This window comes from Formica exsecta, unplaced genomic scaffold (assembly GCF_003651465.1).
Source record: "Formica exsecta isolate Colony F162 unplaced genomic scaffold, ASM365146v1 scaffold72, whole genome shotgun sequence".
Taxonomy (NCBI): Eukaryota; Metazoa; Arthropoda; class Insecta; order Hymenoptera; family Formicidae; genus Formica; species Formica exsecta.
The window spans coordinates 2,326,204-2,350,649 of record NW_021853485.1 but is presented as its reverse complement, the minus strand read 5'-3'; the positions used below and the strand labels follow the sequence as shown (position 1 = coordinate 2,350,649).

Here is a 24,446-nt window from a genome sequence, read left to right as displayed (position 1 = left end):
ACCAAAACCGACATAAAAGAGTTGACAAATTTTAAACCCAAAAAAAAAAAAAAAAAAAAAAAAAAAAAACAGAAATACAAAAACATGACACCTATCGGTTAATATGGTCAATGGACTACAAGGTTAAAATCATATGTGTGTTTGATAAAGAAAATTTTTCTTAATGAAATATTTATGTACTTTTTTACCAAAATAATATTTTACAAAAAAGTATTGTTATCAAAATATCAAAATAATGCTCGATTGGTATCTTACCTGCTTAGTTATAAAACATATTTCATCTCGATATGCAAGAGATCTCTTATATCAACAAATTAGATTAATATAAAAGAGAATATATGATTTATACAAAAATAAAATTGTAAAATATAACAGTTGCGTTAAATAATAAATATTATTTTTGACGCAGCAAATTTCTAATTGAATTGATATGTAAATATCCAGAGTCACTATTTTCGAATATTGAATCTTGTACTTAATGCAAACTATCTAAATACTTTGCGAGAAATGAATAATAAGTAATTAGAAAAAATTAGTTGAAAATAAGTTAAAAAATTTAAATATTTGGATATATAAAATACAGTTGATTTCATTACCGATCTATGCCAAATCAGCATATTGCTGCACGTGCCGCTAGATCCCGACTCACATGCGTTGATGAAAGTAACGAGAAAAGTATGATATCCTCTTTTCAGAGTTAGCTTATGATTAGCGTATTCCGTGTAATGTCTCATTGTTGTCATTTTTTTAATCCAAAAACATGTTTTTTCAAAAATAAAAATTTATGTTTGCATATTATTCAATATAATTTAACTTTTTCGGAAATTATGTTTTTTATTAATATAAATTTTGCGTAAAAGACTGGATAAAATGTAAATTAATTCTACATTATCTAAAATAATAAAGAAAAACTTGATGTAATTTAAAACATAAATAATATATATACTAACGATTTTTATTGCTTGTAGATTTTTTTAGCTAATATCGGTGTTATTTTACAGGCATTTCTATTTTTCGGAGTTGTAGTGGCATCATACGCTGCATCGCTATTCCTGTGTTTGTTTTTCGAAGCACCAGTAGTGTCCTTGTTGAGGATAGTTCATCCCATGAGAGACTGGAAATCACATTAAAAGGGATGGAACTTTGCATATGAGATAAACAAATATTTATGTTTCTGAAGTTGTAAAAAGTGCTTTGCACAATTTATATTCCAGTACTTCAAATATATGTTTTTTACTATAGTATATTTAATATAATAGAGATAGCGTTTGTGTGAAATAAAAAATATTTGCGTGTTTCTGAAGATGTGAGAAATGCTTTGCATGATTTGTATTCCATTATTTCAAGTATAAGCTTTTTATTATAATATTGTAAATATGCAAATTATTTTGATACAATTTAAATTAAATGCAAGGGATGTGTAATTTAATCAATGTGAAAAATCATACTTTTTTTTTGTGATAAAGCATTGTAAACATTTTTTGTTCTTGTCATCGAGTAATTCTAATAATTTACAATTAGTCAAATTATCATTAATCAAAGATTCAGAAACCGTAGAAACCATTTCACAGATTCTATTAATTTCACTTTCTGTTATGCGGAAATACCGTATCATTACATGATTGCTGATTGGTATTCAATAATCGACTAAGATTATTTTAATTTCATTACACGATGACAAGTTAACAAGTTATGTATTTGTAAAACTTACAATCTTTCTTTTAACTTATGCTTTAATGTAAAAATGTATATATTATCAATAAAAGTGAAATCTGAATATAGAAAAATAATATCTTCGTAAATCATTCCGTCTTTTGGAAGAAAGTTTCGAAATATTTACATATTACCTGTCGATATATGAAAAAATTTTAATTCCGCATATAAAAAGTAAAACCGAAAAATTGCGAAAAAATAGCTGTCGCGTATAAAAGATTATACTATCGAGATGTGGTTTACTTTACGTAATAATAATTATGTTAATGGAGCAATACTCTGGTTTGCATAAAACTTACCGTCATTTCTTGCGGAAGAGGCAACGCGCGTTCTACTCATCAACATTTATGAAATCCTTTCTGTCAACGATTATTTTGACGCAGAATCTTCGACAGTGCTTTATCGTCCGCTTATACGACGTTGCGAGCAAGTCATTGTCGAAGAGCTTCGCGTAAGAGACAAATTTTCAGCATGACCGAACAACCAATGATAGTTTGTCGAAGGATTGGTAAGAAAGAGAGAAATAGAGGGAGAGAAAGAGAGAAACGTTTCTCTAATAGTATGAAATTTCATAGTGAAACTTCTTTTAGACTCTGTCGTTAATCTGGCACGAACTCATGCGAAGCGACGCTGTAACTTTTGCAATTCATTACCCGAAACAGCATGGTCCGCGTTACATCCTGCTGCAGGTTGTTTCGCGCATTTGAATATATTAAAAGAAGGAGTTTTTGCTTCTTCATTATTATATCGATACGAAGTTAAAAAAATCGTCGTCGAAAGGAGACATCTTTTCCGTTAAATTTTTTATCTCGCCGATATACAATATGCATCAATCCACTGTCTGGACCGAAGAAAGACGGACATTTTTTTTCTACGCTAAATGATGCTAAATGCGAAACCGGTATTACAGTTATGTAATGTATTTAAACGTGACAGAATAATGATGCGCAATTCTAAGAATATTATTAATGTTTACACTCTCGAATATCATTAATTTATTCCTTTCAGAGCGAAAGTTCTGAGATGGTTGATTTTTAAACGTCTCGTTTAAGATGTGCGAGGAATAAAATATACCGTTCTTGCACAAAAAATTATCCTAGGAAATTGATGTCAACTTCCTCAGAATTTCAACCGATAAGTTCGGATTAAATCCTGTGTACACGAACGTCTCGACTATAAGACTATATGAATTTTAATGCCAGGCTCTTTAACAAATGTTGACTTTTTAACAAAAAATTGTATATTCAAGCAATTTTTATATATAGCAGTAGCTATACTTCGTTAAATTGTTCCAAGAAGAAAAAATTGTAGAATTACTTTAAATTAACTAAAAAAAGGACATCTCTCTCTTTCTCTTTTTCTCTGATTATTAGACATCCGAAACGTGCCCGGACACATGTGCCGTCAATGAATTACAGTTGCCTTGCGCGCAGTCTAAAGGTTGTCAGTTTTCACTCCACAGGAAGACTCGACCCCACCAGTCTCTTCATTATGGTGCCGCGAAACATTCAAGAACCATTGGCCGGACTACAATCTACTCGTACAGTTGATCCGGGATCATTCAACAAGAAAGAAAGGTTCATCTGAGAAGATCCTATCATATCTTTCCCTTTTTTATTTGTTTTTTTTTTTTTTTTTTTTTTTTTTTTTATTAAGAATAGATGCAACAAACCCGACGTATCGACATTACCATGAGCTTAAAAGATCGCATTATCAAAATCTTCTGACAGTTACAGAAATGGAATTTCAAAGATTGACATAATTTCGGTAAATCGCGGATCGACGTGATCAATCAAGGTCCAATATTATCCAAGTGCGAAAAGAAGTGAGGCAAATTCTGTGACAATCCTCCGTGACAATGTCACGAGCATCCTGACAGAGGATCGATATTTTATTTGCTCGTAGACTTTTCAGGTATTCGGTGACACACCGTTCGTCTGTTTAGAAGAGGATTTTTTCTCGACGATCGATTACAAAGAGCCTGCTGTCTGAATCGACGACGATGCTGAAGATTCGCGATTAGTGTTTCCGCGCGAATTTTCTTCCAAACCGCGCCTCGTCGATCTTTCTTGTGAACATTTATGAGATAAACATAAGATTAGAATTACGATGCGTTTGCTAATTGTCACTTTGCTTATATCGCTATCCGCGATCTATGCCGAAGAGATATCTACCGGTGTACCAAATGATAATGCAGAGGAATCGATTCTCCGAGTAAGAAGCTTGCCACCAACAACTAGTGTGGTCGAAAAAAACTGGACCAGCCTGTCGGACACGCTGGACGTTTTCAGTGCGCGTAATTTAGTAAGAAATTGGGCCGAAGGAAAATACGCTGTCGGGGTGCAATGCAGCAAAGATATTACAACGTACGTCGAAGCTTTGAAGAACGAAGAATTATGGGCTCTTAAAGGTAAGATTAAGATTTGCTATTCATTACGTTATTCAATTGTGTATTTTAATTCAAACTCGAAATTCTAAATTAAATGAAACCAAAATTTTAAATTTTGTACAAAACTCTATTAGTCTCCTCTATTTATAAATTAAAAAATATATTTTGTTTGTTAATAAATCATTAAATTAAAAATACGAAATTTCAAAAACAAATAATAAATTAGAATATATCTAAAAGTTATCAGTTAGATATTTAAAAAAATATTAATATCATGTAAGTAAATTATAAATTATTTCTATAATATTTTGGTGAGATAGTAATTTCTTTTTTTTCGCATATAATTTTAATATGTTAAAAACTTTTCCATGAACCTAATATAATAATTTATGCGATTCTATCTATAACTGTTAGAGTCTTTATTATGAAAGACAAGTGAAACTGTTATTTATATAGTAGCAGGTCAATTGTCATTGCTCATGTTTCTCTTTTTCTTCTTATACCTGTATTATGAAATTATTACACACATTGTAAATAAGCAAAAATTATTATGTCAATAGAAAGTTTAGCCACAACAACCGCGACATTAGCAGCAGCAGTAATGTATAGATCGTAATTGTTTTTAAAACTTCTTATTAAATTTTTAAGAGCACTTATGAGACAAAATTTTTATCGGTTGATTTAGAGCAGCCTATTTCGCAAATTTCGGAAATAATAATATCGCTTATTAATACATTCCCCTAATCATCTTAATCATATTTTCTAAAAAAATAATTTTTCTTCTTTGTGATTAATAATTAATATAAATTTATTATATTACAACTTTATCGAACTGTTAACTTTGCTAGGCTATCTCAATATATGCCAAAATTATAATATATAATACATTATGTATCTATTAATTTAAACTAATTTATAACATCAAAATTTCGATGTTCCGAACGAAACAGTCTCGACAGTTTGCCTGCTAATAGAATACGATCATAGCTAATGAGCGTCTCGAAGGAAGAGACATTGATTATATTGAATTATATACTTTCTAGGTCTCTGTTTATGTAATAGGCTTCATTTTAGAGATTGTTCGAAGTCATTTAATTTAAAGTCTTTCGCGTATTCAATCATATTGTCGTATAATAACTTTATGCAATTTCTGCTTTATCTTCTTGGGTCTCATTAAGAATATAAATATACGGAAGAGAAACAATGAGCTCAGCGCAAGAACCTTCGTGGTTATTTTTATTATCTTTTTTATTATAATCTTTTTATCATAATGTGTGAAGCTACTATATACAGAAGAAAAACCTTCCGTACAAGGCAAGCAAACCTGTTTCACCTGTTTTATGAAGGAAATTCTCGTTTCACTGCAACAACTAGGATTTCCTCTGTACTTGAAACAAATTGTTTAACCTGTGCAAAAAGTGATTTTACTGTGCATTTAATTTCTTATTCCAATAAAAAACATTAGAAAACAAAATAATAATTATACATCATCAATATTTTTTTTTTTTTTTCCACGAAGATTCTTGTACTATATTCTATGTTTTTGTTCTATATTTTTATTAGTAATGACCAAGAGTAGCATAAAGATAAAGCAGAGATCGTAAAGTAATTGTACAGCAATGCGATTACAAATATCTTTATTTTTATTCGTAATGGCCAAGAGAAGCATAAAGATAAAGCAGAGATTGCAAAGTCATTGTACGGCAACGCGATTACGATTATCTGTATTTTTATTCGTAATGACTAAGAGAAGCATAAAGATAAAGCAGAAATTGCAAAGTCAACACGTTGTACGGCAACACGATTACGATTAAAAATGCAAAACATTTGCAATTAAAGAACTTGTACTTTTGATTAAATAATATAAAACGAGGTTTACCATAGTTTAAGTAAGTTATATAAACAGATCTAAAAATTGTAATTTAATATAATTGAAATAATTTCTCTCTCGAGACATCGATTATATAATTATTATGTTTCTCTTTTTTATATCGTTATAAATATCTCTTATGACACATCTACAATATTCCTTTATATAATCAATAACGTTACATAGGTATAAAGATTTGTTTCTTGATCTGATTATACATCCTATTCTGCATTTTATACGGAACATTTTTATACGCTCTACGTATGCATGTTACTTCCTATGTATTGCAAACTTTCTCCCTCATGCAGCTTTCTAAATTACATTGCATCGCAAGATAATCATGCTAAATCATTTGAGTGAGATGCAAGTTATTCGAATGATCTCTTTCAATTGCATCACGATCGCAGAAACGAAATGCATCCGTAAGGATATGCCGTCAGTGTCTCGGAATTGTTGTCTGTCGTTATTTTAATGATAGATTGAGTCGAGACTTGATCTCTTGAGATCAAGCTACAATCAATATTTTTTCTAATAAGATCAAATCAACGAGATATCATTAATTGTCAAGTGGACTTTAATTTTGCGTATTTCTAGTTGGAGATTTAATTAAAAACGCAATACTTAAAATGTTGCATATCAATTAAAGTCGTCAAGTGACAACTTCTACTTCGTAACTTTCCTCGAGTAAATATCGATTTTGAATTTGTCAAAAACGTTAACGTTTTTAAGATTAACGACGATTCGAAGATATTCTGTTGATGTCATCCGGTTCACACTTCGGTCGAAGAAAAAAAGGAGACGCGTTAATGAACCGGTCGGGAATATTCTTACAAACAATTGCTTTTCGGTCTCCTCTTCCGTTACCTCTTCCTAATTTGTCTACTTTCGTGGTTTCACGAGGTTTCACTTTTTTACAAGGCAAAGAGCATCAAACGTGCCGGCTTCACGAGAAACGTGGCGCCGGTTAACGAGTCGCGCCCTCGTTTCACTTTTCTCGGTCAATACCACTTCTCACATATTCGTTAAACGCGCGCCGAGCGTATGCAACATGCAATCGTTTCTTTACAAGAAAATGTCTTTTCTTCTGTTTTATTTTAAAAAAAAATATATAATTTCTATCGGAGAGAAAGCGAGAAATATATTTGATAAATATACATAATTAATTCACTTCATCAATTTTTTCACCACTTGTTAGATATGTGTAGGAAGAGGGGACGTGTGTGTGTTTTAAGTAATTTCCCACTAAAATCAAGTGGGGGACGATATTGGTTTAGAAGATATAACAAATTAAAATTTAAAAATAAAATAAAAGAGGCTCGAATGATAAATATCAATAAAAGGAGAAAAAACGGCCAGTCGGAGCCCAGACGCACTAATTATAGTGTAATAATAAAAAATTATCAATTAGAAATTGGTAATAAAGTTTGTGTACGCTTGTGTAATAATTTGTTATTTTTTGACTGAAAAAGTTTGTTCACGACTTTCACGCGTATCATAAGAGAAATGTTTTTTATCTTTTTCAAACATAAACAATTTTATTATTTTAGACCGCATTAAAAAATTTCACGACTTTACGAGTTCTGTTTTTGCTTGAAAGCCTAACGTAACTAAAAACCAACTTCAAAATATGATCCGGTTGCATACCGTGTTTCTCGTAATACGCGAAAAAAAGATACAAACTGTGTGTGTTAATTCTTATATAAATTATTTTCCTCTCAAAATACCATATCGTTCAAAAATACTCGATATCGTAGTAAAAGAGAAATAGTTTATATATAATTAAGAGTTACATATATATTTACGATATCACAATATCTGTATATAAATCGCGATATATATGCTAGAATATTTTTATATACATTCGTACATTTCTCCATATTATGAAGTTTATTTCATTTCTTTTCTCGAAATTACTCAGACAACCTCAAACCACGAACAAATATTCTTTCTTTTTCTCCGAATTTCTTGTTCCGGAAGAAACTTGAGAAGGGACCTAAAACTTTTACCTGGCGTCTGAAGGCGTTCAGGTAAAAGTTTTAAGTGGGCCAGGGTTCACCTTCTCTCTATCTCTCTTTCTCTCTCTCACTCTCTCTTCTTTCTCTCTCTCTCTCTCTCTCTCTCTCTCTCTCTCTCTCTCACTCTCTCTTTCATTTTCAGAGATCGGAAATTTAGGAAAAGTCATCGAAAAAATATTGATGCAATTTATCGAGGGAAAATATTCGTGAGCCGATTTTTCGCGCCGATTTTTACGGCCGAGTTTCGTTGTTTTCGATTCGTTCCTCTCGTCAAATGATCATTACACACGTGAAGCAGGGTCCTAATCGCAAAGAAAACAAACTTAATCGGCCGCTTTCACTCTTCGTGAGCCCGCGATATGCATCATCGTCGCGGTATTCATTCCTGAATCTCACGAACTTTATACCCAAGCAAAGGTGAAAGATGCATCTGTGCTCGAAAAGAATTATCATTAGAGAGGACATTATGACACTTTAAAAAGAATCGTTTATCTCGAACATGACGCCGCTCTTTCGACTTTCGGAGGCGCTTATTTTCTCACGCGTTGTATATTCCACTGTCTTCACAAATAGAAAATATCACTTCCTGGTTTCTACCGTTACAAATTGCTTGGAAGAAAATTGCTGAATTATTATGCTGAATATAAAATTGCTCAATTATAATATATGCATAAAATGAGATGCATGCAAAAGCGTAAAAATCATGTCTAATTTACTTAAAGAGATAGAAAACTTTTGTAGAGAGAAGTGTGCTCTTTTTTGTGTATATTTAATTCAGCGATTTTTATTATAATTTTTTATTTCCTAGAGCTATAAAGATAAAAATTCAATTATTATTTCTTATTTCACGTTAAAAGAATTTAAGCATTATATTTTCCCTAAAATGTATGACTCATTATCGTAAACTTGCACTATTTTATTTCGCTCTACGATGTAACAGAAATTATAATTATTCATGTTTCATCAATACGATTATTTAATTATAAAATTAAGAGGCAACTTGTAATATAGCGGGAAGAAAGTTATATAATTTCTTGATCGTTCCATATTTCATTACCCTTGGAAAGTGCTGATCGGAGGATAAAGTATTCTGCGATCCTTATCCAAAAGTTACATAAATAAATCTCTCCGAGAGACTGTAATGCGTAAACACACACATATATCAGGATTACGTATATGTTAAAATACACATATAGCATGAAGCATGCGCGTGTATAATTTTTGTTTTACAATTGCATTGTAAAGACAAAGACGTGCAGGGACACTCGATTGGCATTAGAAAGCGGCGCGAGTCCAAATCGACATTGCGATTAGCGAGATTATACTATTCGAGAAGGAAGAGTTACGTGGCAGCTGGGGATGAAATCGCAAGCTTTCGCTTTCGCGGAAACGCGAATTTCTGTTTCTAAACGATTTGCTTTAGACGGTAATATCGGCGAGTAGCGTGTCGTAGGATTACGCTCATTCGATCCACGACGATTCGCGTTCTTGCGAATATTAACGATTGCGTTAAATGAAACACACAAAATTACATAAAACAACATGAAGATATCTTATTAATCCTAACGCGTTTAAAAATATTGCACGCTCTTTCCTATCGATTATTTTTATAAATATAATTAGCTAAAGTTGTATTTGTGAAACTTAATTGATTCTATGTTCTTAGAGCGTTAAAACTGTGAAAAGCGATAAGATTATGAGCTGTGATATATATCTATAATGTTAGATTTTTCAGGCATATTTCACATGTGAAGGCGTATCCCCGTGATTATGTAGCGTGAGAATGTCCGACCCACTGATTAAGTAATTTCTATGTTATACAAACTTATACGTCATCTACGTGTGTAGCGAGTATTAACCGCAGATTGACATTCGATATGATTGGCAGTAAAATTAAGTAAAATTAGCCGCTACTAGTTAAACGGCACCGATAGTATCATTAAACTATCGATTGTCGCGGCCGCAATTTTCCTATATATCACTCTGATATATTATCTCATTTCAATTGCTACAAAGATATGTTTCTACGAATACTTGAACTATAAAGAAAACTATAAAGAGTTACGCATAGAAAGAAACAGGAAATTAAAGATCAATACTCGCTTTTCGGTCATTTCTACTGAATAAATATCACTTATTTAATCAGAGAAATTCCCAATTGCGTAAACAATACTAATAACGGAATTGCTGTTAATTATTGCCGGATTCCGAAGAAATGAAATTAAAGCAAAGACAATTGCACGTTATATAAAGTTGATAAACCATGCTTAATAACCAATTTATCTGCGGTAACAAGTATAACTAATAACTGTAATAATATTTCAATTTGCGTTGATATACAATAATTAAATCTACTTGTCGCAAATGTTTTTCAAAGAAGAATAAATTCTAAAGTTACGTACGTATCTGTTTCTGTCTAAAAAAAATTTACTAACATTTCTCTTCGCGGATTTTTGAAATGTGAAAAAAAACTTCCAAATTTTTTCAGTCTTCCAATTTATCAGAAAAGTGACGATTCCACAAGTGGTTCCAGATGCTAATGAAGTGAAAAAAAAACAGGATAGAAAGTATACGTCGTTAACGACCCCAAAAATTGACAAATGTATTTGCTCATTCTTCAGCCACGTTTCTATCTGTAATTTTTTACGATCACCGCTAAACACTTTTGTAGTTGCATTCGTTAATCGCAATATATTGGAGCAATCTGAGAAAAATTCTGCGTTAAATTACAATATTGAATGATCGTGTTTAAAATTTTTGCATTCAAAACGCATTTTTAGATGAATAATTAAATTTCGAATGATATCGAGAAAGATAATATTTTTTTTTATTACAATAATAATATAGCCCGCAAGAAATCGTTAAATTGCAACCTGATTGAATTAGAGTGAGTCGGATGCATTTTTTCATATGATCGATGCATAGAAATACGTTGGCCAGTTGCGTGTATATCGTCACGGGCAGAATTTTGATTCGATTGGATTCGTGTTGCTCAATTGCAAATAAACGAAAAGGTCAATCACACTACAACTGTTTCACTAGCGACCAATTATGGGTTCGTTTTGAAACGTACCAATTTATTGTCGCAACATGACTATAAATGACAGCTGCGTTAGAAACGGGATGCGTTTCACTTTCGTGTATCGAGATTATTACACATTTTCGTGCATGTCGGAAAAAGAAAATTACCGCGTCTCTCTTTCGGAGGGACATATGTTTTAAAATTCACCTGTTTGCTTTCATTCGTGTACACGAATGTTGTTGAATGTCAATCCAGTATTTTGTGTAATTAGAAAATAAGTAAGAAATAAAATATCACGGAATTTTTACAATAGTTTGCCTTGTTTTAATCCATGTGTCTCTGTATGCTAACTTTTCTCTAACTTTTTTCTAATTTACTTGGGTTTAATTGGATCACTTGTAAATCCATAAACCGCAATTGATATCTTGTAGCTTATAAGATTACTCTTAGAAAAATTCCAGCTAAATATATTTTAATCTAATTAATCCAAAATTTATTGAAAATTTATTTTTTAATAATCAGTAATGTTGATCTTTTGATTTGACATTACTTTACAATATTTCAATAACATTCCTATTCAGTTAGTATTTTAGAATAAAAATAAGTCAAATGATGTCTTGTAACTGGGAGTTTAAGAGGAGAATATTATTGCTACGTCAATGACCGTTAAGTCAGTTAAGCTAATATTATCAGACACGTGACAAAGTGGTCTATGATTGTATAAAAAGTCAGTTGCAATATTTCGTAAATAAATTGCGAGAGATTTTATTTGACAACGTAAAAATGAATTATACATCTAATTAAAGCAACCATAAATTTGTCCTTTAGCAATATATGTCATATTTAAGAGAGATATATTCTCATATGAAAAAATCGAGAGAAGAGACTAAATTAAGAAAACAGCCGAATTATTCCAAATCCAAATGTCAAAAGTTTAGATTACTGGACAAAATTATGAATTCTGATCTATATAGACCAGGCACTTTCACCAGCATATCGCGCGGCAAAGAAATTCGTATACGCTCCACTTTCATATTGTTAGTCAAGGACGTTTATACTCTCGCTAACGCGACCTCCGCGTCAATTGAAAAAAGCAAACCAATGTCAGACGGACATTAATATCGTCCAATGCCAGATGGTTAGATAGTAGTATTGCAACACATTAACTTCAATCAGTATGCAAACGCGTTTCTTTCTATCTTCGAATTCACACTTTCTCCCACTTATATACGCACTACGTATACAAATAGATCTACGTAACAAAATAAAGAAATAAACAATAAGTTTGCATAATTGAAAAAAATACACTGATGCAAGAAGCTAGTTATATTTAGAATTATGAACAAAAGATATATATTTTACGCGTATTCTGTACTTAATTATTAATCGTTATTGATTATTATAAATTCGAAACAATAGTAATGCAATCCTAAAGTTTCTCAAGACTCGTCTTGAAAAAATAACGCTGCGTAAAAAGTGCAAAATAATATTACCTTTTTGGTAAGATCACTATTTTTTTTAGCCTTCAATATCGTCGAGTGTTAGCGCATTTCCTGCTTGGACCTTTTCTTTCAAATGTACGTGAAATTTACTGCAATCACGACAGGAAATTGCTGTCAAACAATTTTAACGAGTGTATATAAAACTGTCAAATCAAAATACAATTAAAGTAAATATCGAGAATTTCTCAACCATGTCCGTGGATAGTTAATACTCAGAGTTTGAAAACAGCCAATTAAGATATCATCGTAAAACATTTTGTGCAAATAATGAATATAATGAATAAAATAGCTACAACATTTCTAGCAGACAACCGTAAAGCCAATTTTGCAATTGCTAAATTATTTCATTACTTCATGCATCGAATAACCTGCTATTTTATTTTCAAATTTTCAAAATAAAAACTGATTTTTTCATCTGCAAAATATCGCAATTCTAATTCTATTAATAGATAATTATATTATAAAATAAAATTTTGCTTACTGTTAATCCAACATAAATTTAGCGTTCATGAACATCGCGATAAAGTTTCGAGAAGTAAGGCAAGAGAATTATATATGAAACAGACACTTTCGGATTATTTATTGTACACGTATTTTTTTTTAAATAGCACATATCGCCAAATTCTTGATCTTCTTTAAGTTTTTAGCAATTACCAATTGTTCTTTGTTTACCGAGAAATATAACAATATACAACACACTTTATCTATATTGATGAGTAATCAAAAATATAAAAAAATATAATATAAAGATTATATTCTCAAGATGTTTATATATAATAAAATATAACACACACACACACACACACATTAAATTTTTAACTAAAAAAAAAGTTTTATGCTAAATTGAGATTAAGTATTGTTTACGATTACTTGTTCTCTAGAATTATGTTACGACAAGATTTTAACCGCGATATGGTGTTACAGCACGTGTATGAATGGAATATAAAATAGTGCTATTATAAGATTCCAAAGTTCAATGAGATCGAGTGCATTGACTATTTTTATTTTCTAGCAACTGGAATCGTGCCGATCATGAACTTGACTTTAAAAACTTACAATATAGAACTGTAACTAACTTACAATTTAAAAGTCATTCTAATCTGACTATGAGTCCTCGCGTAGATCATTCATAAATCACCAAACATTAACAATAGTAAATGTCAATGATCGATAAGCAAAAGTCTTTTTTTTTTTTGAAAGAAATATGAAATTTTTCAAACCTATGTTTCTTTTTTACTTTTTCTTTGAAATTTTTTTTTTTTTAAATTCGAAGAGAGTTACAACTAATCTTTATCAATAAATTTTTTCTTGATAGAGTTTTTACGAAATAAAATATTCTTTTTTTTTGAAATTAGAAAAAAATGTATTTAAAATTAATAATTTAAAATGCAAACTAATAAATATCGTGATATAAGAGAGAGAAGAAGAAGAGAGAAGAAAAAATAGAAGAGAGAGAGAAAAGGGAGAGAAGAGAAAAACATAGATATCATCTCATCATCCTCATCATCATCTTTATATAGGCATATCTAATCAATTTGGAATGCGAATACGGAAATCTCATTAGATCTTTTCACATAAATCTCTCACCTATTATGTGTGCATTACATATACTGCAAATACTATAATTATGACTTTATAATCATTGATGGCAATTATATCATTCTTATGTTGCTTACCGTAATCATTCTTTCCTGTAAATTATTCGCATTGATTTAGTTTTACAATCGGCATATAATTAACATACATGCAATCCTTCTGGAAAGTAAGCTAGTAAAAGATAAATAAAAGTTAATGTAGCAGAAAGTAAATTGCAGCAGTGTTTTTTTAAATAACAGAATAAGAAAAACATGAATAAAAATGCTATTTATATGCGTTGTGAAACGCTTAAGAAAATACTAAAACCAACAAATCACGATGATACAATCAAAGCTTGTTGATTAAAGTAAATTATAATAGTTTTTATCTGAAACTGTGTAATGCAATCATAAAGATAAAAAACCTAACTTGCATTTATCTCCATAAACTCGAAATTCCAGTTATAATAGAATATTTATAAAAATTCTACGGAGTTCAATGTTGAAATATCGATTAGTAGAACACTTACAAGATCATTCTATTAATGCATAATACAAAAAATTGCATAATACAAAAAAAAAATATTTGAGTAATTTTCAAAAAAGAATTTTTATCAAATAATAAAATCTTTCTATCAAATGATAAAAAGAGATTATCCGAAAAAATTTTTTGGATTCTAAAAAACATAATAGTAATAATAGAATTGTCACATAAAAATGAAAATAATACAGTTAATAAATTATTAAAAAACGTATTAATTTTAAAGTTAAATTAACAATTTTTGTAGTTATTTCTTATTATTATTCCTTATTTTGCAAATTCAATCAATATCCAAATAGCTTATCCTATAGCTTCGAGATTCCAAAAGAGGCAACTAACTTAAATAACTTAAGCCGAATCTTATGAAACCTTTTTCTGTAAATTAAAATTAGGATCGGGAGCAGACGAAAACTTAAAAAATTCCCAAAATGCGTTTCAAAAAACGGACGAGCATGAAAACAGTGACGTCGGCCGCAACCTTAAGTGCGTAACCGCAAGTGACGTAACGAATCCGCGGTCAAGCCTAGGCCTATGTAATACATTCTTAAATCCTTCGTCATATGCTGACGTGATTAAATAATATCTTTTACTTCCCGAATAGAAAGTGCATACTTCGTCGAAGGCAAGCCCTCCCGACGTAAGCCTAGCAGTCGTGACGCCTCCCCGATGACGACGATCTGACACGCCAACCCTCGCTTTAAATTACCTACGTTACGATAACGAGGAGATATCATACTACCTTTACGCAAAAAACGCACTTGCGTGCTCTCTTTAAATGCATACGTATGAGAGTTACACAGTACGGTTATTTAATCAAATAGAAATCACCATATCTTGACATTTAAGCGAAGTTTACGGTTATCATGTTAGATAATAGCCGACACTGTTGGTTAATCTGTGAACGATTTACATCAGTAAAGGCAAATAAATTATAATAAAATTATACAAATGATTATGAGCTAACTTTTCACTGCAATTAAATAGAAAAGTACAGTGTATGCGTATCTACGTGTGTAGGGTTGCAATAAATTTATAAACTGAAAACCGAATTCAATTGTTGAAATTGATAAAGATTAAACAAAATAAGAAAAAATTAGGAAAATTATATGTAAAACTTCTAATTGATTTAATGATTGATGAAAGAATTAGAAATTTTTAAAATTGATCGATCGTTTCAAAATACGTATCTCTCGTGCAAGTTATAAAAGATAAAAAATATACTACTTTTTAAGCATACATGTATACATTTTTTCTAGTAATAAGAATAATGTAATTAATCGATAGAATATGAAATTTTCGATTAAAAACAATCTCTCAATAAGTGGAATCAGTTCCATATCTAAGATTCTCAATGCATCGTCCCTCAGACTCGTAATCAGAGGCTAGATTCTCGTTTTCACTCTCTCACGAGTCGTCGACCTACTTTGTATAAAAGTACTTTCGCCGCACTCACCTGACTGACCACTTCCGGCTCGATCGTCACAGCTCTCCGATGAAAGTGTTCTCCAGCATTCGCTTTCGTCACTTACAAGGTGTTCCAGAACTCGTGACCTTACTTCTCATGTCGATGGCTCTTTCGACCAACATGCGGTTGATTTCTCCTTCCTAAAACACGTTTAATACATATAGCTCAATCAAAATTGCATAAAAAATGATACAACATGAATAATGAAAAGAATAAAAAAATAAGAAAACACTGTTACTATGATATTTTTCTCTTCTGTGCGACATGTATAAATATTTAGTATAAATAAATTTTATATATTTTTTTATGTCTCTGCCAAATAAACTCGAATAAACTCGAAATATACATACAATATAGAAAAGTATACGAAAATAATTATTGTCATCTCGTTTCAGTGGACGATGCATCGGGCAGATTTACCAATGGATTCTTTTGGGGAAACTCATACTTTATCGGATCAGCCACTGAATGTGAGTACATTGGTCAAGATTACAGTCGAAAGAATCTCAAAATTGGTACAGAGTCGTCGATCGAAGAGGTACGAGAATTTAATGCCGAGCCACGAAAAGTAATTAATGCGGGCCTCAGCGGAAACAGTATGTGGGCTCAAACAGATTCCGATGAACTTCCTTATCGTCTAGGATTCTACATGATGAGACTTTCTATAAACGCGTCTCGATATACAACAGTAAGTAGCATCGATATTATGTAATTTATTTATTAAAATAATATTCGATGTTTTTCTACTTGTCTTCCTATTTTATTAAAATGTGAAAGAAATTCATGTTAACAAAATACATTTATTTATACAAAATGTTTCACGCGAAGAAATGTATCCTTCAATATTACAAATTATATATATAATACTAATAATATTAAAAATCATATTAAAAATATAATGAATTTTATAAAATGTTAAATATATATATATATATATAAAATATCTTTTTCGATAAATTCCTATAAACTAATGCACACTTTTTTATTGTATATTATTTTATGTGAAGTTTAATATAAAGGAAGTCTATTCTCTTATTTCTCAGACAAGATTGATTCACCTGGGTGTTTGTCTGCCATTCTCGTGCTCCGCATCCGACGTCGCCGTGATCGGGAAACTCGCCGCGGGCGAATTCGCGGCGAAATACTCGTTAATCGAAAAAGTCAGAGATCAGCACAATTTATACGACATGTACACAGATCCGGTCTTTTGGGTTCTATTGTAAGTTTGCGGTAAAAAAAAAAGATTCTCGATTAAAGTTAAACTACACAAAACTAGACGTCATATTTTGTCCAAAAATGAGATAGATATTACTCGATATGAGATTTAATGATACGTGAATGTATGTGTATTGCTTTAATCGTTTTATTTTTTATTCATTCGTTTAAAATGTTGAAAACTGAAACCCTTTGAAGGATTGTGATTAAACGCGCGCGAATGACGGAAATGTTCAATGTATTTTAGCGGTGTCAGCACGATTGTCCTGATACTGATGATCCTCGGCACCGGATACGATTATTATCTATCGGAAAAAATAGCCTGCAAGAAAAACGTAATCTACGATTTGGAGAAGCACGGGAAGCTCGATAATCTCACCAATGGCAATGGGAAAGTGTTAAATGGTAAATAACTTAGCGTTCAAGAATTTTATTGATCATCTCTTCTGTTATTGCAAAGATAACATCAATGCATTAAGATAATTTTATTTTGCGGTTATTTTTTGCTCTTTACGAAAGGATGTCACAGATTCCTCGCATATTCTTTCAATTCTTGCATACATTGTTCAATCGATTCAAAGTCGACGTTATCTTATTGAAAATATGAAAATACGAGTGGCGTCCTTTACCTCAATTTCTCGACATTAAACATTTCTTTGTACTTAAATCTCAGATTATAAATATTAAATTTAAAACAACAAATAAAAATCGAATAAAAAATACAATTTATTTATTTTTATAGAGCTTGATTTATGTGAGAATCTCACCGTTTTAATTACTAAAAAAATGAGATACAAAAAACGAGGTACCTTTCTTTTTATGTAACGTTTCTTTAAATGTAACGTTTTTTTAGAGTTTAACGAAAGAAAGACCAATGCCATCAATATTTATGCTTTCAGTATATTAATTGTATTATTTTCAAAAATTCAAATGTACTAAAATTTTTTTATAAATCAATGTCCTAAATAAATATTTTTGTTAAAGAGGAAAAATTTTATTCCAAACAAAGATGAATTAGTAGACAAAAAGAGATGCGAGGAATTTGAACCGCTTTGTACGAAATTAAAAAAGCTGAGACTTATGTAAATAATAACTAAATGACAAAAAGTAAGGCGCGTTTCAGCATAGCATAATAACTGTTTTGCAAAGAAAAACGCTATAACTCGCTATACTAATTCATCTCGCGGTAACTCTAAAGGAAGATGCTGTAATCGCGCGAAACGCAATTACCTTGTGCGTCTCTCGCGAGAAATAAAGTACGCGGATTAATATAAAGCCCGACTACCACTCACAGACTATCACGACAAGACAAGGACGGTACCAGAAGTAGTGACACGATTTATTATTATATTCCATAGCTGTACAAGGTAAGGTCTACCTTCCTGTTCCAGTAGCAGATTCTAGCAGCAATAGCGCGCAGCCGATTAATAATAACAACGATCGTGAGAATGGCTTGCAACCTACGTCTACCACGGAAGGACGACAGCTTAGTACGTTAAATTTTTGTGTCTTATCCATATCCCTAGAGTCGTAAAAAAAATTAACAAATATTATAATAAATAGCAAGAATCCAAGAACCATCTGTGAATTTGAATATATTCAATATCATCGAAATCAGTAATTAGATATTTTCTCTCTCATCCTCTTATATTTTCAACGCACTCTAATTTAGTAATATGATTAAATTAGAAAAAAGGATTCTTTTTAATTCCTGCTCTCCTCTGTCTTTTATACGAATTGAAAAAAAAATGAAATAAAAGATAAAAAGAAATTCAATAATTAAAAGATCTAAGTCTCTGATTTAGAAAATTAAAATCGCATGATTTTTATAATATAAATAAAATTTTTATGATTGGCAGAACAATAAACTTTCTATTGCTTTTATAGATGTCCCCGAGGAACTTTTGCTTTCGTTTTCCGTTCGCGCCAACATGAAGATCATCTGCGACCGTAATGTGGGTGGGGACACCATCAGCACCGTGCACGGGCTCAGGGCGATATCGATGGCCTGGGTTATCCTCGGGCACACGTGCATCGTTCTCTTCAAATACTCGGACAACATGGAATATCGCAAGGTTGTGGAGAAGAGATTTCTCTTTCAGACCATCACGAACGGAGCTTTCAGCGTCGACACCTTCTTCTTCATGGGCGGTCTGCTCGTGAGCTTCCTATATTTCAGAACCAACGCAAAGGGTGACCTGAAGAGGCTCACACAGGGCACGCGAGGCTTCATCGCGGGCACCCTGAAGTTTATCGGGCTTCTTATGTACAGATTCTGCAGGCTTACCGCGCCGTACATGTTCGTCCTGGGTCTGGTTGAGATCTCGATGAAGTATTTCCACACAAACTCCGTCTTCGAACCTCCCACGGCGGATCATTACAATTGTCCTAATTACTGGTGGAGAAACGTGCTCTATATTAACACTTGGTTTCCCGTCGAGCAAATGGTGCGCCTTGTTTTACTTTGCAAAGGATTAAAAAAATTATAATTAACAGAAATCTATTAACGTGATAAGATATCTTGTTTTCTAAATCTTTGATTAATGATTTCTAAAGATAGTTAATTCTATTTTTTTGTAATAGAATGACATTTTATATTCCTGATACATTCATGATAAAGATTAAATGAATGACCTTTTAAGCTCTTCCTTTTAATTTTATCTCGATTTTTAATCATCCATTATTTTCATAAAATAAGGGTTCAATTTAATACTTTTAATCTGTATATTGATCTTTTTTTCTTTTACTTTATTTTAATAGTTTATGAATTTTATTCTTTCTCCACCATCCGTAGATGAAGTTATATAAATTCATATTGTGGCATTACAGTGCATGCTTTGGAGCTGGTACCTAGCAGACGATACACAGTTCTACATAGTGGGTGGTGTCATACTAGTATTAGCTACGACTCACTTCAAAATCGCAGCTTTCGCATTAGTCAGTCTATTGGTAAGCTCGTGGGTAACTACCGCCTATGTTGCTTTAGTCAATAATCACATGCCGAGCTCGGATGACCCGTTGGCCCTCTTCGACAAGATCTACGACAAGCCGTGGACGAGATTAGGTCCTTACTTGATCGGGATGTCCGTCGGTTACTTCCTCTTTAAGACTGATTGTAAAGTGAAAATGTCCAAGGTACGATCAGCTACAGTGAAAATTCAAGAAATATATCTCAAAAAATGCTTGTTTGAAAGATCGGAAGCTCTCTTAGATGTCTTTGCAATATTTGTACGATATTAATTCTTCTTCGATATACAAATTAAATTTGAAAATAATTTTTGACATCATCATTTCTAGACTACCATCGTCGTGGGATGGCTCCTGTCTTCCGCATGTCTCTTAAGTTTGCTTTACGGTCTATACGAAGCAGAACTTACACCCGCTACATCCGCTGCGTATTCTTCGTTAAGCCATAGCGCGTGGGCACTCGGTCTAGCATGGATCGTAATAGCGTGTAGCACCGGTTACGGAGGTGAGAATATACTTATTTAATAAAAAAAGAAAAAAAATTATTAGACTAATTGTAACGATTAGAGTCAATCGTTGCATTAAACGGATTAAATAAGTTCAGGATATGTAAATAAAATACTGTCGTGGCCACTTTTGTATCCGTTCAGCAGAGTGACTTATTGCGCTTACTTAGTTCATCCGCTTGTAATTCGTCTGACCGCTATGAATCTAGATTCGCCGTTTCATTTAGGGAAGGATATTGTGGTAAGTTTATGTCGAGGCAAAGACAAGTAAATATAATGGAGTATTGTGTATAAAATGTCATTTTTCAGGCTTTAACATTCCTGGGACAATTAGTGCTGTCTTATGTGTTCTCCTTCATAGTGTCGGTCACCTTCGAAGCACCGGTAGTCAGTATGCTGAAGATTCTTTCACCGAAAAAGCGAAGGCGTGTATAATAAGAAAGATTAAAACATATTTAACACACACACACACCGCTCGTACGGTTATTTATACAATTTTATTTACATATATTATGTATGAGTTTTGTAAAGATCTGCGAAACAATGGCAAAATATTGTAAGTGTTATTATACATTGTATTAACACCACTTGTTTCATCTGTCTCAAATATGTAACAGCATGGACTTTTCTGTGTATTGCTAAATGTAAAATAAATTATTTCTCTTTGTATATATAAGTTCCGATGTAAATTCTGATACAATGAATATTCTTACTGTGTGAGAAAAAGAATAAGCGCACATTACGCGCTTTAGTAAAATTGATTTTGTAATAAATGTAAAAGCTTAATTTTTTCATGGTAACTAATGTTTTTTAAAAAAACAATATAAATAAAAAATAAATATTACGTCGCGTCTTTTAGAAGTTGTTTACCTTATGTATTACATATAACATATATCTTTAATATTAACATTTAACAAGTAATGATGCAAGGATTTGTTCCTTCTCCTCTTTATAAAGCATCCTCTATCGCGACTTCTCTATTAGTATTGACAAAGTACGGACCTTCATCAACGAATTGCTTGAATTTTTGTATAGTATCCCAGTCGAATATGTCTGGCCCCGCTTGAGACAAACGTTTCACGATTACGTACTTGGTGTTCTTGCAGTTTCTGAACGATTCGATATTTCTATCTAATAGGAACTCCACCAGACCCGGATGAGTGGATATATACTCTTGTCCCCATACTTGAGAGCTGATCACCTTCAAAACCTCCAAACCGGCCTCTCTGATATCGTGGAACGGTTGTCTGCATATCGATACAATCATATCTAACGGATCATCGCACAACGAATCGAACCATAGTTTCGTCAGAGACAAGATTCTATTGTCCTGTTCGTCCGTCTTGACCTCGAGTATAAGGGCAAGATTGTTGAGGCCGCAAATTCTCAAAGAAGTCGGCATTCTCTGCACTATCTCGGCGATCTTTTTAAGAGCAGTGGGCATCGCGTCTCCTAGCGCTTGTAACGCGTACTTGCCCTCGACACTCGCGGACACTAATCCCAAAGTATCCATTGCGGAACCTAGGATATCCTGATTCTCTACCACCTCCCTATCGAATATCTCGAATAGCGCGGAGATTACCACAGGATATTTGGAAAACAACTCATTGGGCCAATGACGCGCGATATTACTAAAGAACTTCATCAGACCAGAAATCAAAAGATTTGACAAAGGATTCTCGTTGGCCTGCGCTATCTTTTGAGCTAGCTTATTCAACAGCCCTTGCTGTTCCAGGTAACTTACACCCTCCTCAAATATCGTTAATTCAGATAATATTTTCAAAGCGTTTAACTGAAGTAGTATATCTTCATTATCCAGAAAGTTGATTAAACCGTTCAGTAAGCCTGATTGAGCCCACATTTCCAAAGCCCTTCTGGATGTCTTGGCTATGTCCACTATAACTTCATAAACGCGAAAGCTGATAGTATCATTCTTTTGCAATAATTGGGTGAATGTCCTCAGGAATTCACCCTTATACATATGTGAATCATTTGGAGCCATTCCAACATTCTTCACTATTTTCATCGCGCATTCAGCAATATAAATATTGTCATCGCCGATTCTGTCTACAATACAGATCAGAAGAGTAGTATCATCGAGCAATTGAAATATCTTTTGGCGATGACAAGCTGCTCGCAGCAATTCTGATAGTACATGCTCTCTTACAATACTATTTGGATTAATTATCAGAGCAGATACTTCAACTGGATATTTCAGATAAATTTCTCCAGGTTCTAGCACACAGGACATAACATACAGAATATTTCCAAGTATTTGCTGAGCTTCTCTGCAATAAAAAGAAATTGTTAAACTTTTTTGTTCTTAACAATATAAGTTTTTGAAAATATTATATATTGTATATAATTACATACAAAAAAGGAGAAACATTCCATATTATACTTTATAAGAATAATAGTTGTACGTATAAAATAATAATTTAAATGTATCTAATCATATCTTCAGACTATCATTGTTTATATATAAATATTTAATTTTAACATACTCTGACAATTTTCAAACATTTGGACATCCTACATTTGGACTATTTGCAAATATAAATGTCCAAGACTAATATAAAATATATTATTTAGAAAAACATATTAATTATCTTATTTTTTAAACGTTTATGATAAAATTATCTTATAATATTCGCATTGCATGTTTCATGTTAAATTTAAGAGATTGATTAACTCATAGAAAATTCACCTATCGTTATCGTATCTGTTACTAGAGGTTAATTGTGAAAAAAGTGGTTCATAGTCTAAATTTCGAGCGATTTGTTGGCGATCCAAATAGTTGTTTAAGTTATTAAATTTGATCTTGATGTCCGTCAAAATATCCTTCCTTTCCTCGATATTGTTCGATTCGCATAGACGCAAAATCCTTGCTTGATACCATTCCGTCATGGTCGGTTTATTGACGATTCTTCGCCTTCGCTTTACTTTAACAACTTTCAGTAGCACTTAGTACTTAGCATTAATCGTCGCGTGAATAAGCATTAATCGACAATCGACATAAACACAACAACGCAACTCTCTCTTCCAGGTTAGGGACGTCTTTGAGAAAATGGCCGCGTTCGACAGAGAAAGCGCTCAGTTCTCAGTTATCGTCTTGTCAACACCCGACGTTGATTTGTTGGTTCTAAAAGTAAGAGCCAATCACGTTCGATTGCTACTGAGCGGTTTTCTCTGCTAAACGCCAATGAGAAAACGTTTACGTTTAATCATGCAATATTGCGCCTGTGCTGCGCAAATAAAAAAACTGATAAACGCAACGAAATAAAAAAAGTGATATCGAACGAGAACGTTCAAATCTTTAATATTAACAAAAATTTAAAAATATTATTCAACTGCAAATATAAGATATATATGATGTTGTTTTTACAACGCAAATACTTAGATAATGTGATTATCAAAAAAATAATGAATAAATATATATATATATATATATATATCAGAGTAAAAAAAGTAAATATACTAAAAAAACAGAGTGCTTACCGATCAGGAAAGATAACTGCGCATTCGATGCGTTACAAGATTAATCACAATATAATTTAAAGCAAAAACAACATTACATGCAACATAAAACGCAAAGATTATTATTACGAAAAACAACAAGAATTTTTCCGAAATAACCGCTAAAAACATCCGAAAGCGAGAAATTCTT

General features: G+C 32.1%; 2 protein-coding genes across 4 annotated transcripts; one reads left to right on the top strand and one right to left on the bottom strand.

Moving 5' to 3' along the window:
- Window positions 1–3,683: 3,683 nt before the first annotated feature.
- LOC115243298 (O-acyltransferase like protein) lies at window positions 3,684–21,452 on the top strand. 3 transcript variants are annotated; one of them, XM_029820150.1, is made up of 10 exons: window positions 3,684–4,123; window positions 16,487–16,779; window positions 17,135–17,310; window positions 17,554–17,711; window positions 18,701–18,796; window positions 19,194–19,753; window positions 20,136–20,441; window positions 20,604–20,778; window positions 20,878–21,020; window positions 21,089–21,452. In XM_029820150.1, exons 1-10 carry the CDS (start codon window positions 3,823–3,825, stop codon window positions 21,212–21,214), a joined length of 2,334 nt encoding a protein of 777 aa, XP_029676010.1. In that variant the 5' UTR covers window positions 3,684–3,822; the 3' UTR covers window positions 21,215–21,452. The 3 variants fall into 3 exon arrangements, with proteins under 3 accessions (XP_029676010.1, XP_029676009.1, XP_029676008.1); XM_029820149.1 differs by having other exon boundaries at window positions 18,698–18,796; XM_029820148.1 differs by having other exon boundaries at window positions 18,665–18,796.
- LOC115243301 (26S proteasome non-ATPase regulatory subunit 5) lies at window positions 21,258–24,417 on the bottom strand. Its single transcript, XM_029820159.1, has 3 exons — window positions 24,278–24,417; window positions 23,487–23,921; window positions 21,258–23,067 (listed from the first exon to the last, which is right to left on the bottom strand). Exons 2-3 carry the CDS (start codon window positions 23,684–23,686, stop codon window positions 21,729–21,731), a joined length of 1,539 nt encoding a protein of 512 aa, XP_029676019.1. The 5' UTR covers window positions 23,687–23,921; window positions 24,278–24,417; the 3' UTR covers window positions 21,258–21,728.
- Window positions 24,418–24,446: the final 29 nt, after the last annotated feature.

What these genes read in the sequence shown, in the direction of transcription:
- LOC115243298 (XM_029820148.1), top strand. Translation starts at nt 3,823, where the DNA reads ATGCGTTTGCTAATTGTCACTTTGCTTATATCGCTATCCGCGATCTAT. An exon ending in CAATGGGAAAGTGTTAAATG is followed by an intron (nt 17,712 to 18,664) that starts GTAAATAACTTA and finishes TATATTCCATAG; the next exon opens with CTGTACAAGGTAAGGTCTAC. An exon ending in GTGTAGCACCGGTTACGGAG is followed by an intron (nt 20,779 to 20,877) that starts GTGAGAATATAC and finishes AAATAAGTTCAG; the next exon opens with GATATGTAAATAAAATACTG.
- LOC115243301 (XM_029820159.1), bottom strand. Translation starts at nt 23,686, where the DNA reads ATGACGGAATGGTATCAAGCAAGGATTTTGCGTCTATGCGAATCGAAC. An exon ending in AACAGATACGATAACGATAG is followed by an intron (nt 23,068 to 23,486) that starts GTGAATTTTCTA and finishes TTTTTATTGCAG; the next exon opens with AGAAGCTCAGCAAATACTTG.